Source organism: Kwoniella europaea, chromosome 3, assembly GCF_036810445.1.
Source record: "Kwoniella europaea PYCC6329 chromosome 3, complete sequence".
NCBI lineage: Eukaryota > Fungi > Basidiomycota > Tremellomycetes > Tremellales > Cryptococcaceae > Kwoniella > Kwoniella europaea.
This window is the reverse complement of record NC_089489.1, coordinates 1,441,110-1,464,697: the sequence shown is the minus strand read 5'-3', so window position 1 is coordinate 1,464,697 and position 23,588 is coordinate 1,441,110. Positions and strand designations below refer to the sequence as shown.

The window sequence follows — 23,588 nt, the reverse complement described above, 5'->3', positions numbered from 1 at the left end:
AAAAACTGTGAGCCTTGATATCAAAGGTGTAATCCCTAGCCCAGAGTTCGAGCCTCTGTCATGGCAATTTCCGACATTCTTACTCTCTCTCACACGTCAATTTGAAGCTTTCGTTGTGAAGTGGAAGGAAGACTTCATTTCCTCGGTAGCTGGGAGGAATTGAATGATTATGACTAGGAGACGTTTTTGTCCTTTTGAGCCGACAAGTCTTTTTGTCTGATCGTGCTGATTTGATTTTCGTATGAATTGGACTAGTCATGCGTACACTTCTAGAAGCTTTGAACCCTTCGAGACCGTTTGGTCAACATACTAAGACTGTAACTGTGCAAACTGTCAAGTGAGGACTAACGAAAAATATTCGAATGGCCTTCACCTCACCGAGCAAGTGGAGGGGGGATTCTTTTGGATGTTTATCGGCTCGGACTTGTAGTCTGCGAGTTTTCATGGGCTTATAATCTCATAAAATTCACCGATGCCAGTTGTCTTTTGAGCAACAATGTCTCGCAAAGCTACATAATACACAGACAACATGACTACGAGACAATACGGCACGATCAATCAGAAAAACATCTTGCAGCGGTACAATTCGTTAACCTCTCTCCTCTCTCTTCTCGTTGGAGGCGTTACAACCCGATGGAGATTTCGCACGAGTAACGAGCTTCAGCCTACAATCGAACATCTTTAGGCATCTTTCTCATTCTACGAGCCGCAATATCATCTCACGTATCAGCTAACCTGCAATCCGATACGCAGAAACACAAGACACTTACGCCTGTCTTACACCCAAGTCACCTAAAACTTCCTCAGCTCCACCTAAGATAGCATCGAACTTCTGAGTTCTTTGGAACTGTTCGATGAATTTACCCATCCCAGTCTTGGTCAATCCTCTACCACCAAAGATGTTCACGGCATCGTCGGCGATCTCACCGGCGAATCGAGTAGATTGCATTTTCAAGAAAGCGATTTGACTATGTATCGAAAATTATCTTTGATGTAAGCTTCGTTGATCGATGTATGCAAAGACATAAGACGTAAGATGTATCTTCTTCAACTTACCCAGCAAGATTCCTAGACTGTTCCTTGTATGTCATATTGTTCATTTGATAAGTAACACTCTCGAGCCATGCTTGGATAGCTTCGATCTTAGCGATCATCGACGCGAACCTGTCAACAGATATCGTCAGCTTGCGATAAGATGTGGCGTATGTCATATATGCGATCACTCACTTGGCTCGGATGACAGCTTGAGCGAGCAGAGGTCTTCCAAAGACTTGTCTTTGAGCTGCCCATTTCAGGCATTCTTCAACAACCATCCTTGAACTTCTGGCACTCGCGCAGCACATGACCCATCTTTCGTGCTGCACGCGAGACATCAGCTCCAGCCCTGTGCGGGTTCATCAGGTATAGAGCTGAGCAAACTCACGTTGAAGTTCGACAAGATCACCAACAAACCTCCGTCTTCGGGACCAAGCATGTTCTCGGCAGGGATCTTGACATTATCGAAAGTGATGTAAGCAGTACCCGCAGCAGTGGAATACGAAGTCTTGATCTGCTTGGTTTCCACACCTTCGCCTCGAGGTACGAGGAACGCGGTGAGACCTCCCTCCGTCTATGTTATTCTGTCAGCTAGCTAGTACGGTCATTGCACATTTTCAGCTGTGTCTCACCTTAGCACCGACAGTCTATGAATTGGTCATATCAGCCTCAGCTTGAGGGTTTTGTTCACTCCTACTAGCTGATAACTCACAAAGTAGTCAGAGTGCATACCACCCGATATCCATTTCTTGGTACCATTGATAGTCCAGTATTTACCATCTTCGCTCTTAACAGCTGCAGTCTTTAGATTGGCTACATCCGATCCAGCAAACGCTTCGGAGATGGCCAACGAGATGACCTGTTGCCTCAGATACATGGCATCAGCTGGAGATCTATGATGGTATATCAAGTAGCTGAAAGGTTTATGTACCTTCTGTCCGCTGAATACTTCTTCGATGACTTTGGATCGTAATGGTTCTTGACCGAAATTGAGAACCGGCGGAAGGCCAATGACCATACCGGCGTTGAGACCGTCACCGTACCCTCTTGCACCCATTCGTGCAATCTCCTGGTTGAGGACGAGCTCGCTGTAGTATGTCATCGATCAGCTCATTGTCATATGAAGAGATGTCTCGATTGAGCTTAAAGAGGCACTTATAATAGAAAAATGACTCACTGGAAATAATCGAATTCTTCTCCTTTGACTACGCCACCAAACAGTTCTCTTCCATGAAGATGTTTACCAGGACCCAATCGCATAGCATTGAGGTTCGTTTTGCTATCAAAATCCCGGAGCAATAACATTAGTTGGCTTTCGTGTTGTCAGATTGAGCATGTCAACTCACGCCATAGCTTCTAAAACTTCTTTACTTGCCCTCTTACCAGACTCTTCACAAGCTTGAGCATCGGGGTAAATCACCTCATCGACAAATCTACGCATGGCTGTTCGTCATATATCTCGTCAGCTCCAACTAATCCAAGAGGATCGCCTACCAGCTGGATAGGAGAGGACCAACCTTTTTGTAAAGCTCGGTGAGATTCTTTGAAATAGGGTGATTTGAACTCGGGTGTTAACCAAGTAGGTTCACCATATGGTACCTATTCATTCGGAAAATCGAACAAAACAAAACAAGGAATTAGCTTCTTCCCTTCATCGGATATAGTCAAGGATATGACAAACCCTAGAGATATCACCAGGCTGCATATGTATGATCAAAGGTTTTTCACCTTCGATCTGACCGATTTTCAATCTTTGATATTGTGGTTTCAACAAGATTTCAGATCGGTGACTAACCACCATCCCACATTGTCAGCTTGCGGTCACTCATCAGAACGTAAATCTCGTAGGACAAGCTTACAGTCCGTAGAACACTGTAGTAGCATCTTGTCCAGCTATTCCACCAACGTCTATCAGCTCACAGCGTACGTTGAAAAGGCTTGCCGGTTAACCGAATAGGAAACGTTGGACATACCGACTTCCTCATCTAACAATACTCCAATACCACCTGGATGCAAGTTACCAAACTTTGATAGATCGTATACGATCGAATCCACGATGATCCACAGATCTCCAGCTTTATTGTGCTAAAGCCATCATCGTCATCAATATCAGCTTGATCTCGTTCTAGTGTCGGATGAAGCGGCAAAGCGACGAGATGTGACTCACCTTGGACACTTCATCTCGGGTGAGAGGTTTGAGGGCTTGTTCTTGAGTTGTCATTATGTTCAGTGCGATATCAGGAGAGGTGTACGATGCTTGGCTATTCTTGATGCCTGTAAGATCAAGGTGGATGAGATGAGCGGACATGAAATTATGAATAGAGAGCGTGTTGATTCGTCGACCTCTGTTTGCTACCGGTTATCCACCGACATCTTTAACCGGGTACGTAAAGAGGCTTTTGTGAAAATCAACTGAGAGGATGGCAGAAGCTTAATTCATCTCTATCAATTCAGATCTCACATGCACAGCGGAGATGCATGCCCATGTGACAGAGCACACTGGCTAAACCAAGCAAACGTCTGATATTTGTATCTCTGAGCTGTAGCTGTAAGTTACTTCGACCCGATTTAAAACTCCTGTTGCCTTGTCGCTGCGTATCACTGTATGTCAAGTACTAGGGATGCAATCACTGTACCACAGTATTTGCCGTCCGTCAAGGTAGGTACGGAATGAAATTGGGAACCAATTAGTATTAATGCGAGTTACTTGCATGGTTTCGACATTTTGACTACTACACTTTTCAATTTCCTTATAGATATATAAATTACTTCATTCCTTTCCGAATGCAATCCCCCATTTTACACTATGCTATACCAGCTTATCCTCTTGGTTTTGGACCTGCATCAGCTCTTACCTAAAATTGTAAGCAAGCAAAAGGTATATCAGCACGATCTGCAATCCCAGTAAGCCGTGGCTATCTTACCTACGCACATCATCTTCACTTTCGGTAGTCTTGCTGAATGATGATGATTCCTCGTGGTGTCTCTTGTGGGTTTCTGAGTGTGTCGAGAAGGTAGGATCGATCAGGAAAAGACATATGAACGGGGTAGATCAGCTGAATTCTCTGTATGGTACACGAGATGTAAGATAGTCCCAGGTCACTCACGGGAAACAGTAGCATCTTGGAGATCTTTACCTGGTTTTCCAGTTGGTCCAGCTTGGTCGGCCTATGATACAGACACAGCCCTGTCAGCTCGAGAAGATGTTCTCACGCGACGTCGCAGACTCACCTTGACGGCAGCTTCAGAGTTTGACTATGTGGGTACAATTCCATTAGCCCCTTCGATCATCATTAAGACAGGTCACGAAGTCTTAGAGATCGAGAACATCGCCGATTCAAGGATGGTCAAAACCTAAACTCACAGCGAGATGTTCGTTCCATCCAGGAGCATGGTTCTTATGAGGAGAAGACGAATCTTGTTGACCTTTGAGATTTCGTTGTTTCTCCTCTTCGATGATCTACAAAATATCAAGTGTAAGCGAGATGATCAGCCAAACAAGTTTCTACCAAATAGACGTGATATCTTCTTTTGACATCTATACACATGACTGAAATGAAATGACATGCTCCGTATTCCACGGTCACGCTGAGAAGCCCAAGGAATGTTGCCCATATGTAGAGAACGACACTTCCTACAGGGTACAACACCAGGAGAATGGGAAGAATGTACCAACCTTGGGATCATTTCCGTGTACGCTAGCAGCGTATCCTCTGCTCCACACCCTAGCCGAAGCAGCGGGGGCAGTTGCAGGTCTGAGTAATCGGGAAGCTTGAAGTCTGAGGATGGACATTGTGATGTGCGTGTGTGTTGTGGTAACTTGTGCTTGTATTTAATGAAGATGTATGTGAGAATTTGAGTATGTATGTTGAAAGTAAGAAAGGCAGACCAAGTAGGATGGTGATCAGCAATCCAATCCAATCCAATACGACACGATTGATTCGTCTAGCTCATCCCAGTATGGGCAGCAGTATGACGTATTTTTGGCTGCTGCTTTTGGATTAATTTCCTGAAATGGGTGTTTCCCATCTGATGCTCCGAAAGATCCGAAACTCTCTTGTCAGAATCACGTGACGCGGATCCCCGAAGGTGTACTCCACCTCACACGACTGGTCTCGGAGTGAAACCGGCGAGGAATGATTTGTTGTTGTTTTCTTGCAGGTTATAGCTGTCTGTAGTGGTATTTTCACTCTTCTCTTGACCATCGACACATGTACTACTATTCTGACCACTAACAGCGAGAACAACAATCACCATCCTGATCGAATCGAATCGATCTAATCTAGCATAGTACATCGCCACATCAAACTCACAGCTCACAAGTGAACCAAGTCGAACGATACGAGTAATAACAGAAATCGAAAGGATCACCATATCTTAGAGGATAACCCGGATCGGAGCATCGTTTCTGAGAGACAAAGGAATATTCTATGTGAGTTGGATCTGTCACTATGTCGTCTCGCTGTCGACTAGAACGGGTTGAAAGGGGTTGAATCTGTTCGTGGGACAAATCAAACGGACATAGCGCATCAGATGTTGTGTGTTGTATCCCTCTTTTTCACCTCATGTCCTTTTTTCACAAACATACAATACAGCCAACGTTCAGCCGATCATATCGGGTTTTGGTCTTTCTGCCTTTCGCTGTACTATTTTGCTGTGACTCCTTTCAGGTGCTGCTCCACTGCATCCGTTTGATTAGACACAATAACGACGATCATTCTCATAATCATCATCTCACGCCACTTTTTTCTCCATCGTCATCACCATTAGGCTGACAACGCTTTACCTCCACAGCCATATCAAGGATATATATATATTCTCTACCTATCCATTCCGACTTATCAATCAGTGCAGTTATATATACAACCTCAAAGCAAGATGTCTCGACCAATCCCAACGACCAATAAACCCCGTCAACTATCCCTTGGCTCTGCTCAAATCGATTCCAATTCTGCTCTATTGACTCCGGGCGGTACACCCCCTCATACAGCTAACGGACACGATCATGCTCATGCGCATACCCATTTCGAAAACAGATTACAACAGTTGTTGTCTTCTTTCGAAAGTGGTACACACAGTTTCGATAGGGAGGAGAGGGAGTCGCCGGAAGAGAGACGAATGAGTTTCGGAAGTGGTAGCGATGGTGAGTTAGAGTATCTACATAACTTTGTCATCATATGTAAGGAACACTATGCTTAATTTTTTTTTCCTTTGTTTTGCTACTTCTACTTTTTAGTATTTCCAACTCCACCATCCTCTCGTAGACCATCATTCCTATCCGGTCTATCCCTCTCACGTCCATTTGCTTTCACTTCAACAGCATCTTCTAGTCCAATCTCCTCTACTCCTCTATCGGGTTCGCATAACGGGAAAGAACATTTCTCAAATCTTCAAATGACATCGGCTGCTAGTACTAGACCGAATTTAGAGAGGGAAAATCAAATTCAATCTACTCCCAATATCCCTCATCATCATTTCGAGAAAGAAGAAGGTCATTTACCTATCAACAAACAGTTGAATAGAAGTAAAACTACTTCTCATATTGGCAGTAACGGTATTACACAGAAACAGAATGGTTTCAAACCTAATCCCAGATCGGATATTGGACATGGTTCAGCCAATGGCGGAGGAGGGAAAGAAGAAAAAAGACATTTTGATCCATCTAGAGAACCAAAATTATTGGGATTACTTTGATCATATATTGATCTGAACGGGACATTTCATTCTCCATTCCCATTGCTCATTTCAATCCTTTCCTCTGGATAGTAAATCACTTGTACATAGTTATAAAAATACAATTTTGTATATATCATTTAAACCCATAGAGTTAGTTGTTTCATCCTCATTTGACATATTGACAATCATAGAGTTATTATTCCTTTTTATCCGTCTTCTTACCTGTATTATTAGATTATTGATAATATTTAGTTTTTAGTTAGCAGAAGTGTAAATACGATTTATAGCATGTATTTATAAGTCATTCGTTCCCAATGATCAATGATCTCATCAGTTGAATGCACGAACGAGCGTTGAATACAATGTCATTGTACTATAATTTTCTGCACTCAAGAGGAACACATACTTTGTCATTGTTCAAGGTGTCCAGTACATTCTATACATCCACATGGAACGACCAAATTATACAAAATCAACTCGACGTCAAAATGAAAATCAAAAGCATGAAACCAATATAATATTGTACAATACAAGAAATGTGAAAGGTGAGATGTGAAAGGTGAGTGTGACCAATCTTTCGTAAACTTAAGAATAAAATCGGAATGGTGATTCAAGTAAAAGAAATATGACTATCGAAGAAAAATCGAAAATGACCATCAACGAATCAATAAGAAAGGAGTAACGCGCAACGTGTTATCTTGTCCTGACTCATCCCACTATATATATATTATTTGTACAAAATCTCCATCCCGTTGTTTCTCACTGATATATCCCTCTTAACATCTCCCCCACTCTCCCAAACTCTTTTTCACCCTCTTTATACCCTACCTGTCCATCTCTAGGTAAACTTCCATCTTTATTAATCTCAGCCATAAGTTGTTCCTGAGTCATATTATGAATAACATGTAAATGTCCATCTTGACCTATCGTCTGTATATTTCCAAACTTATTCTCAATTTCAGGACTTAACGTTTGTCCCATCCCTCCTGTCCCACCTCCTAATCCACTAGTATTCAAACCACCTTGAGCGGCAGACCGATTACCCGATCCTAATCCCGAGCCTGATTGTTGCTGTTGTTGTTGTTTTTGAGATTCAATCGATTCGACCAAGGCATCCGATAAGAAAGGCATCAATCCTCCGGGACCCATACCAGGTTTAGAGATGGTACTGTAGATAGCTTCCATCTCTTTATTCAATCTACTTTCGGATCCTCCCAGTTGCTGCTGCTGTTGCTGTTGGAGTACCTTTTGAGCTTGGGCTTCAGCGAGTAATTCATTTTCACTCGTATTCATCCATACTGGATATTGACCATCGGCACTTAGAACTCCCCTACTAGCGATTTTTTCCATCATCTCTTGAGTTACTGGCGTTATTCCAGGTAAACTGATATCAAAGGCAGCTCCGCTTCCAGGTCCAGGTCCAGGTCCAGGTCCACCACTGTTGTTGTTAGAATCTAGAGAGGCTGACCTTCCATCCGCTTTGTTGAAAGTGTTCTTACCAGAGGGAGGAGGGGCCATATCGCATAACCCCGTTTCGGATAATGTAGATTGTTGATCGCTCTTGGATGTATTCGCAGAAGGTCGAGCAGGTACACAAGGAATGAAATCTTTGAATTGATCGACAGGATCAGTATCCATAGCTTCCGTGCCGCTTGCATTCCTATGTAAGGGTGGTTGCGTCTGACCTCTCAAGCCAAGAGTTTCCAAAGGATGTTTCGGTGAATCGTGATCGGACAGATGTTGGCTGACACTTGAGCTGGAACTAGCATGAGGTCTAGAGGCGTGACTACCACTTGCCATACTTTCTGGAGTCGATCCGAAAGGGGATGCACCGGTCGAAGTAGACTGTTTGGGCAGTCGCCAGAACCCTCTCTTGATGTTCAGAGCGTTGGATACGCATAATCCGAAATTAGCGGTTGGTGTAAGTTCAGGTCTATCCCACATTATCAGTATAAAGGGACGGACAACGCAGCTGTCATAGGGAGGACTTACGCTCCGCTTCGAGGATGGTCGGGATAGTGAGCTTGTAGCTTCTCAAATGTTGGGTTGGTCGCTCGATCGAGGAAGTATTCAATAAGTTGCGAATGGTGATGACCAATCTTGAATTTCAAGCCGAATTGACTCAACGCCATACTATAATCACAGCGATGTCAGCGAACAGCAAATACGAACTGGTAGATCACTTTTGTGCTCACCGAATCATCTCGCAGTCTGTTCGATGAGATTGAGCCGCAGCCATATCACCGATGTTAAGAGCATGTCGAAGGAAGAGCAGCGATGTTCTCGCAGATGTAACAAGACACCTGGAAATTTGGACCGTCAACTTGGAATCTGACAACCTTTAGGGGGCGACTAAGACCACTCACACTGAAGCGGAAGAGTGCATCACCGAAGTGAAGTTCGCACCACCTTCGCCGAAGACACTTGCAAGCTGCTGTACGATGGACACGATAGCCTGCGTAGCACCCAACATTCTTCGAGTCGCTTGATCACTTGGATCATTCAGATCCGCGAAGGGTTCATGAAGACAAATGATAGCAGCGTGTGGTAGCATTTGAGCGGCCTTATGACATCGTAAGCACGTCTTGTATTATCTTCACACAATGCACAACGGAACTCACTATGAGATCGATATCAAGTTTCCTCTTCGATGTCAATTTACCCACATTCCTCATAGCAGGCGGGAAGCTCATTCTGCCGACCATAAAGTTAGCGAGTATGCATCCGTCCGTGAGGCAAGATGACTTACTGAAAACAAGCAATGGCATTTGCAATCTCTCTAAATTCCGGTTTGTACAACCCGTCGAAATCGTCATTATCTCTCATATGTCGGTTCTTCCACCTTCGCGCGAATTTGTTCGTTCTATTCATGAGTACAGTGGCTGTCAAAGGATATGTTAGCTTTGCTTATCCCTCATCGCAGACGGACTCCCGGCTGATTTACCTTTGATGACCATAACGAAAGAGTCTGGTACGGGATGTTTTACCCAGAAATCTGGAGATTCCAAATCTTGAGGATTAGGCTCCATCTGTTCGTGGCCTATCTCAAAGTCCTTAACAGATACCGGTAGTGGCACAGTCTATAAGACAAGAGTCAGCGTTGGCAACTGGAAGAAGTTCTCTGCGGCACTTACAAGTTCATCAAGCGACATTGATGTTCCCCAACCACTAGCAGAACTAGCAATCTACAATTTGCTTGTCAGTCACCCCTTCGATTATGTAGTACTAGACTGTGATACTTACAGTGTCATGGTAGAAAGCCATCCACACTGCTGCTCTTCTCTCTTCCCTTTCAAGAGCATCCGCAGGAGGCGGGAGCATGACAGATTTCAGTGACAGTTCTGCTGATCGGACGTTCAATCCTAATGGCAGAAGCATTCGGGCAACAAGACCGCCATATGCCCAGCATTCCAACATTCTGCGAAGTAGTTGTCAGCTAGGAGGGATGATAGAGGTCGCGGGAATCAAGCTCACCTGGTGTCATCAATGAATACTCGACATAGGATAATCTATATGGCAAGAAGTCACCTGTCAGCTTTGGTCAACCCAAGAAAAAGAAAGACTTACCATCGCTCTAACCACATCGAATAACCTGTTACCGGTATTCAGACCTTCTTGAACCGCTTCTTTAGCAAAACTAGCTTGTCTCAGACCAAATGTCAAGTTGGCCTTTGATCCTTTTCCTTCTAGTACATCATTACCGTACATCCCTGCGCCGGCATGACTATCGAAGAAATCCCTTCCTTTACCCCTAGTTGATTTTTCGTATATCTCAGGGGAACACCAAGCTGCCGCTGCGGCACACACAGCGTGGATCAGAGCAGGATGAGGGAAGTTGGAATGGGTGGGCGGTAAAGCCATTCTCGATAAGAATCGGGCTCGATGTAACACTCTCGGTAAATTCGGTACGAGATCGAAGAAGGCTTCGATCCTGTGAATGCATCGCGTCAGTGAAACAAGTCATGTCGATCTTTTGTGAATGTAAACTTACAGGTCGTTGACGACATTCGGTTCTGGAAGATTTATGGGCCAGCCAGGCCAGAAAAGATCCATCAACAATTGCTGTTGCATCGCAGCGTCCAAACCAGCTTGTAAACCATCGAGATTGATCTCCGTCTCCATATTCGTATCTAGGCTGAAACTCTGTTGATCCTGATTTTGATTCTGGTTATTTATCATACTAGCCGCATAAACAGTTTCGATCGTTTCGACAGCTCTCCATGGTCCATCCACTTTTGTGCTCGGTTCGATATTACCTGTGATGGGATCAGGTGGAGGGGGCCAATTTGACATGAGGTTGGTAGAGGGTCCAGGTGAAAAATTGAATATCCCTCCGGGTGAAAGTATATTCTGACTTTGGAAAGATGAATCGCCTCCACCAGGTGTGAGAAGACTCGATCTCCTAGACTCTTGAGATTGAGCATCAGGTGATGGATCTCCTCGAATGGCAGAAGCGTCCGATTGTTGTCCACTTTGATCAAACATGAACATTGGTCTAAACCCACTAGCAGCATCTACTGAACCTTGATCCATTTGACCCAACCAAAATGGTGTGCTACCACTGGCCGTCTGACCCGAAGATCTGCCAGTGTTGTTGCTAGTCGACGCGTTGGGTACTTGATTTGATGCGGCTGAGGACAGCATCTCGAGGAACGCCGTTGGGGATGGTGCAGATTGTGCTGATAAGGTTTCTTGCAATGATGGATTCTGGTTCAATGTTGAAGATGCAGGTTGCTTCTGTTTCTGAGATGTCGCATTGAGATTCTGCTTCAATTGAGCTTGAAGTTCCTCTACAAACAATTATCAGTGACCCACTTCTCAGACGTCGATCTGAATGATGTACGAACGACTCACCAATCTGCTTCGTCAACCTATCTCTTTCCTCTTCGAACTCCTCGTCCTTCTTCTTACGTTTACCTTCTCCAGCTGCTTTCCTCTTCTTCTTCCCTCCTCCATCGTCATCCTCTGGTCCCTGATTCTGATTTCGAGCAGGCGACTGGCTCGACGTGCCCTTCTCACCTTTATGTCCTTCCTCATGATGACTTCCTGTCCCTTCGTCGTAGTCACAACATAGTACTGGATTACTCTTTGGCGAAGTCCTCAGGAGATGTCGATATGATCTAACGCAAGTCGCACAATGTGGTCGAGCCTGTAGTCGTAAAATATGAGCAAAATCCCCTTTTTTATATTCCGATCGTGTGAGGTGACAACGTACAGCATCGCATTTCTATCATGAACGTGTCTTATCAGTACGATTTTATACGTGTTTAACAGGGTTGACTCACCAACTTCCTCTTCCTACATTGCAAGCAGGCTTGATTCCTCCTCAATACACCTGCGACGTCTGGGTGGTGTGTATGAGATGAGGATGATGAGGGGACCGGTGCAGTATCAATATGTATGATCTTATCTGGCGGAGGAGGCATTGATAAATCCGTAGGATGATTAGGTTCTTGAGGAAAGTGAAGAGGCATTGTAGACAACCTCTGAAGCTGTGATTATGTCGATATGATAAGATGAGAATAATATAGATATACAGTAGAAGATGGGATGATTATGAAAGAGATTGAATGGACTGAAAGGATGATTGGGTTGAGGTTGAGGCGATGTTGAGTCAACCGTTGAATACTCGAAGTCGAAGGTCTGCGGTACTTTACTTTCGTGTCCAGGGAGGATCTCTGAGCTGAGAGGATATTACGATATATTCGGGATGATCGGACGGAGATGCGTAGAGCAGTGAACGGCGTAGTAGCACAGAGGGAGGGAGTGAGATAAGGTAAACAAATCAAAGGATATAGCTAGTAGTGAAAAATGTTGTGACGCTGTGTTGTCGCTTTCAATCTCGGCACGAACTCAGACGAGACTCATCCAAATACGGATCTAATCTTCCCCATTGTCGACCGTCAACCATCAAGCTAAGGGAGTACATAATTCCTTGGTGCCATATGCTACAAGAGTAATCATGCATGTGCCTGGCAAATTGATGATTTGAGCTTTTTTTCCACCACGACCCATTTCCTTCTTCGGCGATCCACGTTTTTTTGGCCATCCTCCACCGTTGGATGCCCGAGGCCGTCTATGCGATCGAAAATTAAGCCTATACAAAAAGTATAAATAGCTTAAGTCTTTGACCTATCGGAGCACAGATAGAAGAGTGCTCCCGCTTCTTTGAAGTGGCACAACACGTCAGCATGAAGAGAGGTATGCACCTATTGCTTGTTCTTGTCGTGTCAATTTTACTTTGCGTATCAGCTCGGGCTACATAACTATCATGCAGTCGCGTTGTACTTTACACGCCCCTATGCCACATCAGATGAGGCGCCTCCAGTCTTGAGATGCAAAACTCGGAAGAGACTGGTAACTCTACGTGTCAATCTCTCTCCAGAGTGGTCCCTTCCCACTGTCCTCCACTGTCAATTCATCTGTACACTTCCCATCTGATCTCTTCTTCCCATAGCATATGATCGTTTTGTTACAGTAGCTTCGATGCCACCTCTTTCATGTAATGTTGTGAAATGTTTCGGAGGTCGCCACTCGCGCCTAAAAACGCATTTCGGCCGGAGATCGAAGGAATCGAGGACTTCTTTGAGATGGAGACGGTTGTCAAGATTTCTTGGCTTGGAAGGCTTTTTCACTTGACTTACTTTCGCCTTATCAGATAGATCGCAGGTTGTATATCCATTCCAGCATCGAAGACGGAGGTGTCAAACGGCGCGATCTATATCAGTGAACTAATCCTCAAATGACGATATAGGTCTTGTATACAGTATTCAAAATGGCATTGACAGATTATTTCTCTGTATGTTCATCTCGTCTTGTTTCCGAAAATACTTACGACCTGAACAACTAATTCGATGCTCAATGAACATAGCCCGTAGCATTCTTCATATTGCTCCGTGAATCGCTCGAAGCCGGTATAATCAGTAAGTCAGCCCATCCTCATCCCACCACCTCAAATTTTGACTGACAGCTATGATCGTGGTCTAGTCGCCGTCTTACTAGGTTTCATATCTCAAATTATCCCCTCCATAGTCGAGCCACTTTCACTCCCATTATCATCGTCCCGTCGCCCCTCCCACTCTGGCGTTCAAATACATACACGTCAATCTGAAGATTCAGCTCGATCATCCCAGGAATTACTCCCTAGACGGGATGGAACTACCCTCAATGGAGGTGGATATGGAACTTCCCCAGAGAATCAATCGCTCTTAACTGTGCCTGATGCTGAGGTGGTGGATCAAGATGATATGGAAGAAGTTGAAGAGATATCAGAAGAGAAAGATAAAGTTGTTAAAAAGATGAGATTCCAAATCTGGTCGGGAGCGATATTGGGTGGGACGGTAGCTATGGCTATCGGAGCGATCTTCTTATATGTTGTGAGTATGCTTTTCACCACTGACCAAATCGCGAGTGCTATTATACATCGTGCTGTAGGAATAGGAAATGCTGATACAAGATGATTTTTCCAGTTCTACACATACACTCACGATCTGTGGCAAGATGCAGAAAATCTATGGGAAGGTGGATTCTGCGCTCTAGCTTCGATCTTGTGAGTGTCTTCGACTGTCTCGACTCAGTGACACATGGATCGTTGTGTATCCTAATGTATGTAATTGGTACTCCAGAATCCTAGTGATGTCTCTAGCATTCCTTCGATTACCTCACGCTCAAGTCAAATGGCGTCTCAAGCTCTTATCAGCCTATCATTCTCACTCCGAGACCGACCCCGAACATACACACAAACATGGCAACAGGCACAAACGGGCTAACAAAGCTACAGCAATTTTATTTGGTTTACCATTTGTCACTGTGCTTCGTGAAGGACTAGAAGGGATCGTGTTTCTCGGTGGGATAGGGCTGAGCGAGAAGGGAAGTGCGGTTGTCGGAGGTGGAGTTGGGGGGTTGATCGTGGGAGGTTTGATAGGTGAGTACAAAAAAAGTTCACGTCCTTATTTCCTGCCCAGCTAGCGGCTCATGATCATCTCAATAAGGATATATTCCCTAACTCTATTATACTTTCTAGCCTACCTGTTATTCTCATCCACCACCCCTCTCTCATTAACCAAATTCGTTCAGTTCTCCTCCCTTCTCTTATTCATGATCGGAGCAGGTTTAGCTTCCAGAGCAGCCTACGCTTTCGAAAGACAATACTTCATCTCGTACGTCGGTACAGCAGCTGCAGAAGCGGGTAATGGACCGGGATCGTATAGGGTCAAGGGGAACATTTGGCATTTGACTTGGTGGGATCCCGAACCTGGTTCAGGCGATAATTTCGCGCAGTTGGCTCAGGCTGTTGTGGGGTGGAATAACACGGGGACGGTCTGGACTGTGTGAGTTGTCTTTTCTATTCTGTCTTGTATCATACTTGCATGCTGATCCGCCTATTGGTGCGTACAGCTCAACATACATGTTTTACTGGCTTCTCATCACTTTCACCCTAGTCAAAGCGAAATACAAAGAAGGACGCACATCGCTTTGTGGCCAATTATCAAAGAGAGGATGGGAGAGGGAATTCTCAAGGAGGGAGAGAGGCGAGATTGAAGATGATGTTTTGTTGGATGACAGGAGTGATATAGGAGAATAGGCATTGAGCCCAGCTGTGTCTGCTTTGTACGGAATGCGGAATTGCCTGTGGTAAGAGGTTATCTGCTCATGATTTAGCATGAATACTCGTGATCGACCGTGAAGTCCCAGGAGGCAATGGGAGTAGAGGACTTCGTTATCTACAGTTACGAGCGATCTCTTCTCTTACTTCATCTAGCTATTTTAATCTTTCATTCCCGAATGACCGCTTACCCGAAACAAAATCCAAAGGAGATAGAATCACTCGCATCGCATGGTCTTTCTGTTTTACGTCTACGTCCATCCGTGCCTGCTGACTTGATGACCTGCGAAGCTAGTCGTTACGTTACGGGAGAGATAGGAATGGGATCTCATCGAGATCAGTTGATCATCGTAGGCAGTCGTGCGTACGTGTTAGTCAGCGATGTCATGCAAAGCTGTTTCATTCTAATCCGTGCATCGGTCACCTCATATACACATTTCTATGTCTGTTCTCGTTGGCACATTTACGGGGAGTCCTCGTCCGTGTTTCTGACAAGAATTAGAGTGCTCGAGTATTCCTACTGATCGAGATCGGCCATGGCCGGTACTTCAGACTGTACGATGATTTGATCGGGTTATTGCATTATCCGATCTGACCACTGATCAGATGCTATTCAGATGGTGGTAGTAGGTAATCTTAATCCAGGTGGAATGGGATGGGATTATGTGATTCAGTATCGGTAAGCAGAAATTATGGGAGTCGAAGAACGACGAATGGATAGTTGAATGGAATGTACATATCACTCAGTCAACCATCAGTCAATACACATCTCTTGAATTCGACTGACGATTATAACGAACAAAATGACAGGACTAGCCCTTAATCCATTAGATTACATCTCCTCTTCCTCTTCATCCTCATACACAACACGAAAATGCGCATGGGTAGTATTCCTCCTAACCACCCCCTCTTACCTACCAGGTATCCTCGTCTTAGCTTATACTCTTAGGAAGTACAATTCCAAATACCCTCTGATCGTCGCTATAAACCCCTCCATCGCAGCCGAAACGATCACGGCTTTGGAAGAATATGGATTGGAAGTCAGAATGGTACAGCCTCTAGTGCCAAGGGGTCAGATCACGTTGATTGCAGAGAGGTTCGTGGATACTTGGACGAAAGCTGCTGTATTTGGATTTGACGATTACGATGTGAGTCTCAAGTTGGGCATTCCTAATGATCGACTGGTCGGTTCGATGTTTTGCTCTTACAGGCAGCAGATCAGATACAAAGAGGTTTCTCAAAGGGAATTTGCATTTGAGCTGACGAGATCTTTCGTGTATGATGTAGAGAGTATGTCTGATCGATGGAGATATGATGCTTAAACGAAATATGGATGAAATATTTGATATACCCCTCAAAGAAGATCAGATAGCAGCTACGTTTGCTTGTATTTGTAATTTGGATAAATCGTCTTGGGCACCTGCTGAATGGTGAGTGAACGTCATCCCGCCTTTTAATACCTTATATTACAACCACAATCATGATCTTCCTGTTCCATTTCATATATGTTTTGCTCAACATGACTGACAAAGTATGTTACATCTTCTTTAGGACAAGAGACAATTGCGGTTTTGCCCCCTCTCACGGATCCGATTCAATAACTCACCCAGGTCCAGCCCAACCTACAGGGACTCATTCTCTCCTCAACTCGGGTCTTGTCGTCCTCACCCCCTCACAGCTCGTCTTACAAAGGATATACGAATTAGTCGAATCAGGTGATAAAAACGATCAAGAGAGAATTAAAGAATGGTCTTTTCCAGATCAAGATCTATTCGCTGACTTATTTAGAGGTAAATGGATTAGTATCCCTTGGATATACAATTCTATCAAAACAATGAGATACTGGCATGGTAATTTCTATAATGACCATGATGTTAGGAATTTACATTATATCTGTAAGAAACCATGGAAATACCGTCCGAAATACAATTCACCGGAGGAATATGAGAGGACGGGAAATGTATATAAAGTCGAAGCTGGTGAATATGCCCAGGTGAAAGATAATGATGTAGGGTTGAATGAGAGGGAGGCGGATGCGGTCACTCATGGGTGGTGGTGGGAGGAATATGAGTGTATGTTAGGGCAGATGAGGAAAAATGGTTATGGATGGTGTGAGTTCGTAGATAATTTGACGGATCGGGGTCAAAGTTGATAAAGTGTAAGTGGGTGATTTTCAGACAATACTTCGTATGCGTGTCACTCGAGAACAAAATTGTACTGATAATCTCACTTTTGCAGTTACACATATACGAAAGTACTTTGGGTCGTTTTCAATCTGATCCAGCAAGAAAAGTTTTGCATTAATTCAGAAGAGGGAAAGATAGAATATCATTCGGGCTTTTTGGACGTTATCATACCGTCACAATAACTTACACCAATACATTCATCGTAAAACTTGTAAAGTATTATTATGGCTGACATTGTACAGTGATAAATTGACAAAACAGTATTCTGCTATATCGTTACTAATTCGTGACAGAACGAATGTTTATGAACTTGATGAAAATTGTCATGTTGAATTTGACGTCTTGGTCAACGAAGTGGGATCTTTATCGTGTCTGTTCGACCATCCGTGATCCGACGTCGGCCGAGTCCTGCTCATCTCGTCGATTTGTATTGTAGCGCTGTTTCGTTAAGGTCAAGGTAGAATTGTAGAATCGGCAGGAATAGGCTGTCCGTGAAAACACTCGATGTTCCTTACTGTTCATTTGATCGGCTTTCTTCATCTTCACTGATTTTCCAGGACCCTCCCTCTAGATTCCATGAATTGCCTCAAAGCTAATTCCATTGCTCCTGCTTTTTTCTCCATTTTCTGCTGTTGTTTTCCCTTCTTCTGTTGTTCTCCATCTCGACGTTCGTCGCCATCATCTCCTTCCTCCGCATGATCATTGACAAGCTCCACTGGATCATCCAGATGATTATCGTTCGTTGAGCTCGGTGGGATTTTGGACCATTCTTGAATATTCAATAGACATTCGGATGGAGTGAACCATGCTCGTTTCCGTTCATGTGATTCTGGCCTACCACATGTTTCATTGTGGTCAGCCTTCTCCATATTAGGTAGTGTATGATATGCTGGACTCACCACTGTTCGATGCATTCCACCACATCCTCGTTGACCTCCAGCACATGAACATGCCATACCGAGTCCCTTTTCTTCTTCGATGGTAATGCGAGCATCATGAGTCTCTGGAGATCTTCAGGAGCGGCAAGAGACGGTGGTGTACCAGCTACGATATTTATGATCATATCAACTGATTCGTCCTCTAACCCAATGGATCTATTTGTTATTCGTCGGATTTTGAACTCACCTTCCTCCCACGATTCCCTTACTGCAGCTTGACCAGACGATTCTCCTTCTTCTATACCTCCTTTTGGAACTATAATGTAAGGGTCAGAGCTGAAGATGAGATACCGTACATTAATCATCTGACTTACATATCCATAAATCCGGATGAGCCCTGCTGGTAACCATCAACAATCTACCTGTCAATGGTGAACAGACCAGCGATACGGCCACATGCCTCGGTTCCGTCTTGTCTTTCGTCATGATGATGCTGAGCAGAGCCTATCTATGATCATACTCTGGTATTTTGGTGAGATGTCGAATTTAACACTGCAGTGATTGATGAACGTGCCAAATATTTGGTTCATCTCCTGATCCATTGCCGTGTTATTGCCGGTTGCGCTATGATCGTCGTTCAGCCGGTGTCACTCATCAATTTCCCAATCAGGTAATTGTGATGCATACGCTTGAGATGAAACCATGATTAACCGGAATATCTCAGAGAACAACTCTAATTTACTCAATAGCGACCAATACACTGACCTATTTTGCATGGCTGGAACCATTTCTCTATCCCATAGCTCTGAATACTTTTACAACCCCATCTGTGTCAGCTACTGGGATCGGTCTTCAAACAACTCTCGACATCCGGAGTACTCCCTCACGACCATTACCTGCAGAAACAAGAAGAGAAAGGAAGTCTCGTCAATTCATCTCGTATAGCTTTCGCCGCCAGTAGATCTATAAGGCTCCTTCTCAACCGCACCGAAGACGCGACTGATACAATTTGAATCATCAAGGGGAAAGAAAAGACAAGTAATCAAGCCCATATAAAATAGCACCACACGTCCGAGAGAGAAACAGTACTGTTTATTCGAGCTGGAAGAGAATGGTAATCCCACTTGAGATAGAGGGTTGATCTGTATTGGACACGCGAAATATCTATTAGACTGGCCGGCCTCCCTCAGGCTTGGTCGCACATCAACAGTTTGCGAATAGTTAGTTTCGAGTGAGTGCTTCGATTCGATTAGCTCTACTTACGGTCATGCCCAAAGTTTAACGTAACTTTGCCTGTCAGGTTTAGTCACCATGATAGATCATATCCTCGGACGTCCTTCCCCGGCCCTGCGTCGAACGCAGATATTCCTCGTACTGTTCTTCTGGATATGGCGACTTTACAAAGGGGATGGTGCTCCCCGTTCGAGCCTAACGAGGTCCGCAATAAGTCCCTCACCAAGTCAGAGAGCACAGCTTCGTGGGACACACAATCAGAGAGCTTGGATAGCTAGAGTATGGGTGAAGATTATAGGGAGGAGGATGGTAAGGTGGATAGGTAATATGAATGAAAAATTGAGTGAGCCTGGAATATACACTCATGAAGCGAAAACGGACTATATTGTGCTAACTTAAACGTCTGGGCAGAACATTTTACACCTTATCAATTGATATTGGGTACTTTGACCTTAGTGTATGCCTTAAGACATCTTGATGATTTACTAGGACTTGGAGGTGAGCTCATTGTACTGTTGAATGGATGTAGTCATAGCTGATCTCTGATCATCCGTTAGCACCTGAACCTCTCGCACGCTTGGTAAGGCACCTCCTCCCCCTGATATGAAGGTGGATTGCTAATGACGTCCCAACAGTATACACGGTCTTACTACCGAGCGACATACGTGAATACCGCTTTCGATGCCGGATTCGCATCAGCCATGTCAATACGGCCAAAATGGCTCAAAGATATATTTAGCATGTTGTTCACGGGGTATTACCTTGTTTGGGCCACTGAAGGCGATGAAGTGGTAGGTTCCCTTGGTCTGAACTGTTTAGCTCTACTGGCTGACCTGATTTGGTGGTCATAGCTTCGAAGATTTAGAGCCGTCTGCTCGGTCGAGATGCTGAGAGTCACTTGGGAAAAGACCAAGAACCCTTACGTGAGCGTTCTTGATAATAGGGAATAGCACCAAACTAATTCGGCTTCATGATAGGTACGACTGTTGACGACTTTCCACCGACCGCGTCTTCCCATCATCCGACATTTGACTATCCCTCGACCACCCACTTCTTCTCGTTCAAACCTACCCTCAGTAAAAGCGATGTTATTCTTCAACGGTACAGATGCCGAATTAGCCACCGCGCAGGAGTTGGTCGTCGATTATCCTGGAGGAGGATTTGTAGCTATGGGACCGGACTGTCATGAGGAGAGGCTAAGAACCTGGGCGAGAAGGACCGGTAAACCTGTACTAGGCGTAGATTATGGGAAAGCACCTGAATGTGAGTCGTGAGGTCACTGGCTTGTGTTAATCCAGCTGATGATCGATTCTCTAGATCCATACCCATGGGCAATCGAGGAGGGTTTTGATGCGTATCGGACTCTTATGGAGACTCAAGGTCGATGTATTGGAATTGAAAGTGGTAAATTGGGTATCGTTCTAACTGGTGACTCAGCGTGAGTTAGCCCGATTGACGTGGAGCAGCGGATCATAAAGTTGACAGGAATGTTATACATTATCGCAGCGGTGGAAACATCTGTGCTACGATCATGCTACGTATTTTGGAGCACCCGACTGGTATTCCCAAACCAGTATCAATGATCCTCGCCTACCCAGCCTTAGACTTCAACTTCACTTCTTGGATGTCGCCTACCAACTTACGTGTACTACGCACCGAACAATCCGAGACTCAAATTCCTGGACTAGTTCATGGTAAAGATCATATGAGGCATAAGTCACCATTAAGCGTTGTGAACGATATAGATAGTGGAAAGCGTAGATCAGGTAGACAACGGCAGAAGAGCTGGGCGCAAACCATATCAGGGAAATTACCCAATCTTATGAGCCCAGCGGATGAAAAGAAACCTAATGGAGGAACCAAAAGTACCCCGGCTACACCTTCTACGAGAATCAAAGATCTACCTAGAAGCATGTCCGCCAAAGTGGTCGGATGGCTTGCCGGTGAAAATGGTGATAACGGCAACGCGTCGGAAGAAGAAGAGGAGGAGGAAGGGGATGATGACCAAGATACGGTTAAACCGGATTATCGACCGGAAGCTGAGCGATCCCTAGCGGATAGAGTGAAGACTCCAGCAGATGAGAAGAAATTCATTTTCAGTCCTGTAGAATCACCTAAACCAGTTGAAACTCCAGATCCGATTCAGGAAGATAAAGATAATGTGGATCAAATCGTTGCGAAAAAGAGAAAGAAGCTGCCTATCGGTACTAGACTGACCATGACTAGTCGGGTAGGATATTTCCAGGATCGAATCATATCTCCAAGTATGGTAAGTCACATGTTTTTGGTGCAAATGAACATGCAATACAAAACGTCTGACATAATTTTATTCAGATGCGAGCCATGGCGATTCTTTATGTTGGACCAAGACGAAATCCAGATTTCGAGACGGATTATTACATCTCTCCTATCTTATCGCCACCTCATCTTCTTGCTCATTTCCCTCCGGTCTACCTGATCTGTGGAGAGCGCGATCCCTTTGTCGACGACACGATCATCTTCGCCGGTAAGATCAGAGAAGCGAAGAAAGCTAGACGATCTCAGGCAGAGTACACTGCTCGTGGCAGGTCTGCTAAATACGGCGAATACCTGCAAATGTCGACTGGGAAATCCAAAACCCCGATTGATGATCTACCTGATCCCATACTGAGGGAGTCAGACGATGATTGGGTACAAATACGGATTATCGAAGGATGGGGACATGGTTTCATGCAGATGTCTTCGCTGATGAGGGAGGTGGATCCTGTCCTGATTGAAATGGCAGATTGGATTGACGAGTCTTTCATCAGACATGCAGAGAAACAGAGGGATATGGAAGAGGTGGCTGCTGCTCATCAAGCTGCTAAGCAGTCCCTTCAAGCTGAGGAAAGAGCTATAATGGTTCCCGAAGACCATCTAATGCCACCTAATCTCACGCATGTGAAACCATCGAGGAACTACAAGAAATCACCTTCCTCTACTCCATTGGGAAATGCAGATCTAGGTTCATCGTATCTAGGAAGAAGACGAAGTGATGCACAAGAAGAAGGAGAGAGTGAGAATGATGTCCCTGAAGATAATCTGGTCACGTTCACACCTAAGTCTAAAGATAAACCAATCAAAAGAAGGTTACCACCGCCATCAAAATTCCATCCTGTACCTCGACGACCATCCAAAGAGAGATTAGATTTACACCGATCAAATTCGATGCCGAAATTCGACATGGACGAAACTGGTTCATCGGGAGAAGCTATGTTAGTGAAAACTCCACCTTTACAATTGAGGAATCTACCGTATGATGGTGGACAGGATGAAGGTAAAAAAGGTTCCGGTGCTTTTGCTTTCTTCGGAGGTGGCGATAGAGGCAGTACACGATCAAATTCCAATAGGATCCCCAATCCACCACCTCATAATCTATTCGGTCTACCACTCAGAGCTGGATCCTTGGATAGAGAAAGGAGACTTTCGGGTGGATCGATGGTTTCTGCACCAGCTACCACGGGATCTGGGACACCTCTAACCTCTTCGTCAGTGGCTCAGCAGGACAAACCCAAAAATTCATTAGTGGCTGCTGCTGTTGCTGGAGCACGGGCTGCCTCACCCGCTTTGGCCGCAGCAGGGTTCGTACCTCAGAAAGTGGGTGATGTGAGTGAGGCGGAACTGATGAGGAGGAGAAGGATGGAAGCTGTTTATGGGATTGGCGGTGTCACGCAGGAACAGGGACATGATGGGTCGGAGGGTGAGGAAGAGGAGGAGATGGGCTGAGCGTGCAGGAAAACGTAGTGGCAATGGAGGATCTCTATAAAGGAATGTGGTGGTGCATTGAATGTGATTTAGGTGTAGGAGAGGGTACCCTACGCGAGATGTACAGTAGTACATTTCAAAGGTTGTATTGTAACGCAGACACATATTTTGACGTGGTTCATTTTGTATTCTTTTCGATTCTGTCGGATCATCGTTGCATGGATCGGTTCGTAAATCATGCATCATGTTCTG

The 23,588-nt window shown here is 44.7% G+C and overlaps 8 protein-coding genes across 8 annotated transcripts; 4 read left to right on the top strand and 4 right to left on the bottom strand.

Moving 5' to 3' along the window:
- Positions 1-665: 665 nt before the first annotated feature.
- V865_008394 (uncharacterized protein) lies at positions 666-3,256 on the bottom strand (the record flags this gene model as incomplete). The annotated part of the gene is made up of 15 exons (XM_066232130.1): positions 666-699; positions 771-968; positions 1,057-1,164; positions 1,228-1,358; positions 1,424-1,609; positions 1,668-1,682; positions 1,748-1,894; positions 1,967-2,123; positions 2,213-2,314; positions 2,382-2,478; positions 2,553-2,634; positions 2,717-2,825; positions 2,895-2,928; positions 3,009-3,120; positions 3,203-3,256. 15 exons carry the CDS (start codon positions 3,254-3,256, stop codon positions 666-668), a joined length of 1,566 nt encoding a protein of 521 aa, XP_066088227.1.
- A 598-nt stretch (positions 3,257-3,854) lies between these two features.
- V865_008393 (uncharacterized protein) lies at positions 3,855-4,828 on the bottom strand (the record flags this gene model as incomplete). The annotated part of the gene is made up of 6 exons (XM_066232129.1): positions 3,855-3,890; positions 3,968-4,032; positions 4,143-4,203; positions 4,267-4,290; positions 4,400-4,495; positions 4,712-4,828. 6 exons carry the CDS (start codon positions 4,826-4,828, stop codon positions 3,855-3,857), a joined length of 399 nt encoding a protein of 132 aa, XP_066088226.1.
- A 1,085-nt stretch (positions 4,829-5,913) lies between these two features.
- V865_008392 (uncharacterized protein) lies at positions 5,914-6,729 on the top strand (the record flags this gene model as incomplete). Its single annotated transcript, XM_066232128.1, has 2 exons — positions 5,914-6,178; positions 6,272-6,729. The coding sequence occupies 2 exons, from the start codon at positions 5,914-5,916 to the stop codon at positions 6,727-6,729; spliced, it is 723 nt and encodes a 240-aa protein (XP_066088225.1).
- Positions 6,730-7,470: 741 nt separating this feature from the next.
- Positions 7,471-12,185, bottom strand: V865_008391 (uncharacterized protein; the record flags this gene model as incomplete). The annotated part of the gene is made up of 14 exons (XM_066232127.1): positions 7,471-8,644; positions 8,704-8,844; positions 8,907-9,014; positions 9,078-9,274; positions 9,333-9,405; positions 9,461-9,593; positions 9,656-9,791; positions 9,846-9,896; positions 9,955-10,129; positions 10,186-10,220; positions 10,279-10,642; positions 10,703-11,501; positions 11,566-11,860; positions 11,997-12,185. 14 exons carry the CDS (start codon positions 12,183-12,185, stop codon positions 7,471-7,473), a joined length of 3,870 nt encoding a protein of 1,289 aa, XP_066088224.1.
- Positions 12,186-13,486: 1,301 nt separating this feature from the next.
- V865_008390 (uncharacterized protein) lies at positions 13,487-15,295 on the top strand (the record flags this gene model as incomplete). Its single annotated transcript, XM_066232126.1, has 7 exons — positions 13,487-13,510; positions 13,583-13,634; positions 13,699-14,087; positions 14,181-14,260; positions 14,337-14,635; positions 14,735-15,041; positions 15,109-15,295. The coding sequence occupies 7 exons, from the start codon at positions 13,487-13,489 to the stop codon at positions 15,293-15,295; spliced, it is 1,338 nt and encodes a 445-aa protein (XP_066088223.1).
- An 824-nt stretch (positions 15,296-16,119) lies between these two features.
- Positions 16,120-17,468, top strand: V865_008389 (uncharacterized protein; the record flags this gene model as incomplete). The annotated part of the gene is made up of 3 exons (XM_066232125.1): positions 16,120-16,464; positions 16,604-16,746; positions 16,868-17,468. The coding sequence occupies 3 exons, from the start codon at positions 16,120-16,122 to the stop codon at positions 17,466-17,468; spliced, it is 1,089 nt and encodes a 362-aa protein (XP_066088222.1).
- Positions 17,469-18,044: 576 nt separating this feature from the next.
- Positions 18,045-18,866, bottom strand: V865_008388 (uncharacterized protein; the record flags this gene model as incomplete). The annotated part of the gene is made up of 4 exons (XM_066232124.1): positions 18,045-18,336; positions 18,402-18,546; positions 18,628-18,696; positions 18,755-18,866. 4 exons carry the CDS (start codon positions 18,864-18,866, stop codon positions 18,045-18,047), a joined length of 618 nt encoding a protein of 205 aa, XP_066088221.1.
- An 825-nt stretch (positions 18,867-19,691) lies between these two features.
- V865_008387 (uncharacterized protein) lies at positions 19,692-23,357 on the top strand (the record flags this gene model as incomplete). Its single annotated transcript, XM_066232123.1, has 9 exons — positions 19,692-19,956; positions 20,025-20,111; positions 20,171-20,193; positions 20,249-20,404; positions 20,465-20,536; positions 20,591-20,876; positions 20,931-21,051; positions 21,120-21,882; positions 21,948-23,357. 9 exons carry the CDS (start codon positions 19,692-19,694, stop codon positions 23,355-23,357), a joined length of 3,183 nt encoding a protein of 1,060 aa, XP_066088220.1.
- Between the last annotated feature and the right edge of the window lie 231 nt (positions 23,358-23,588).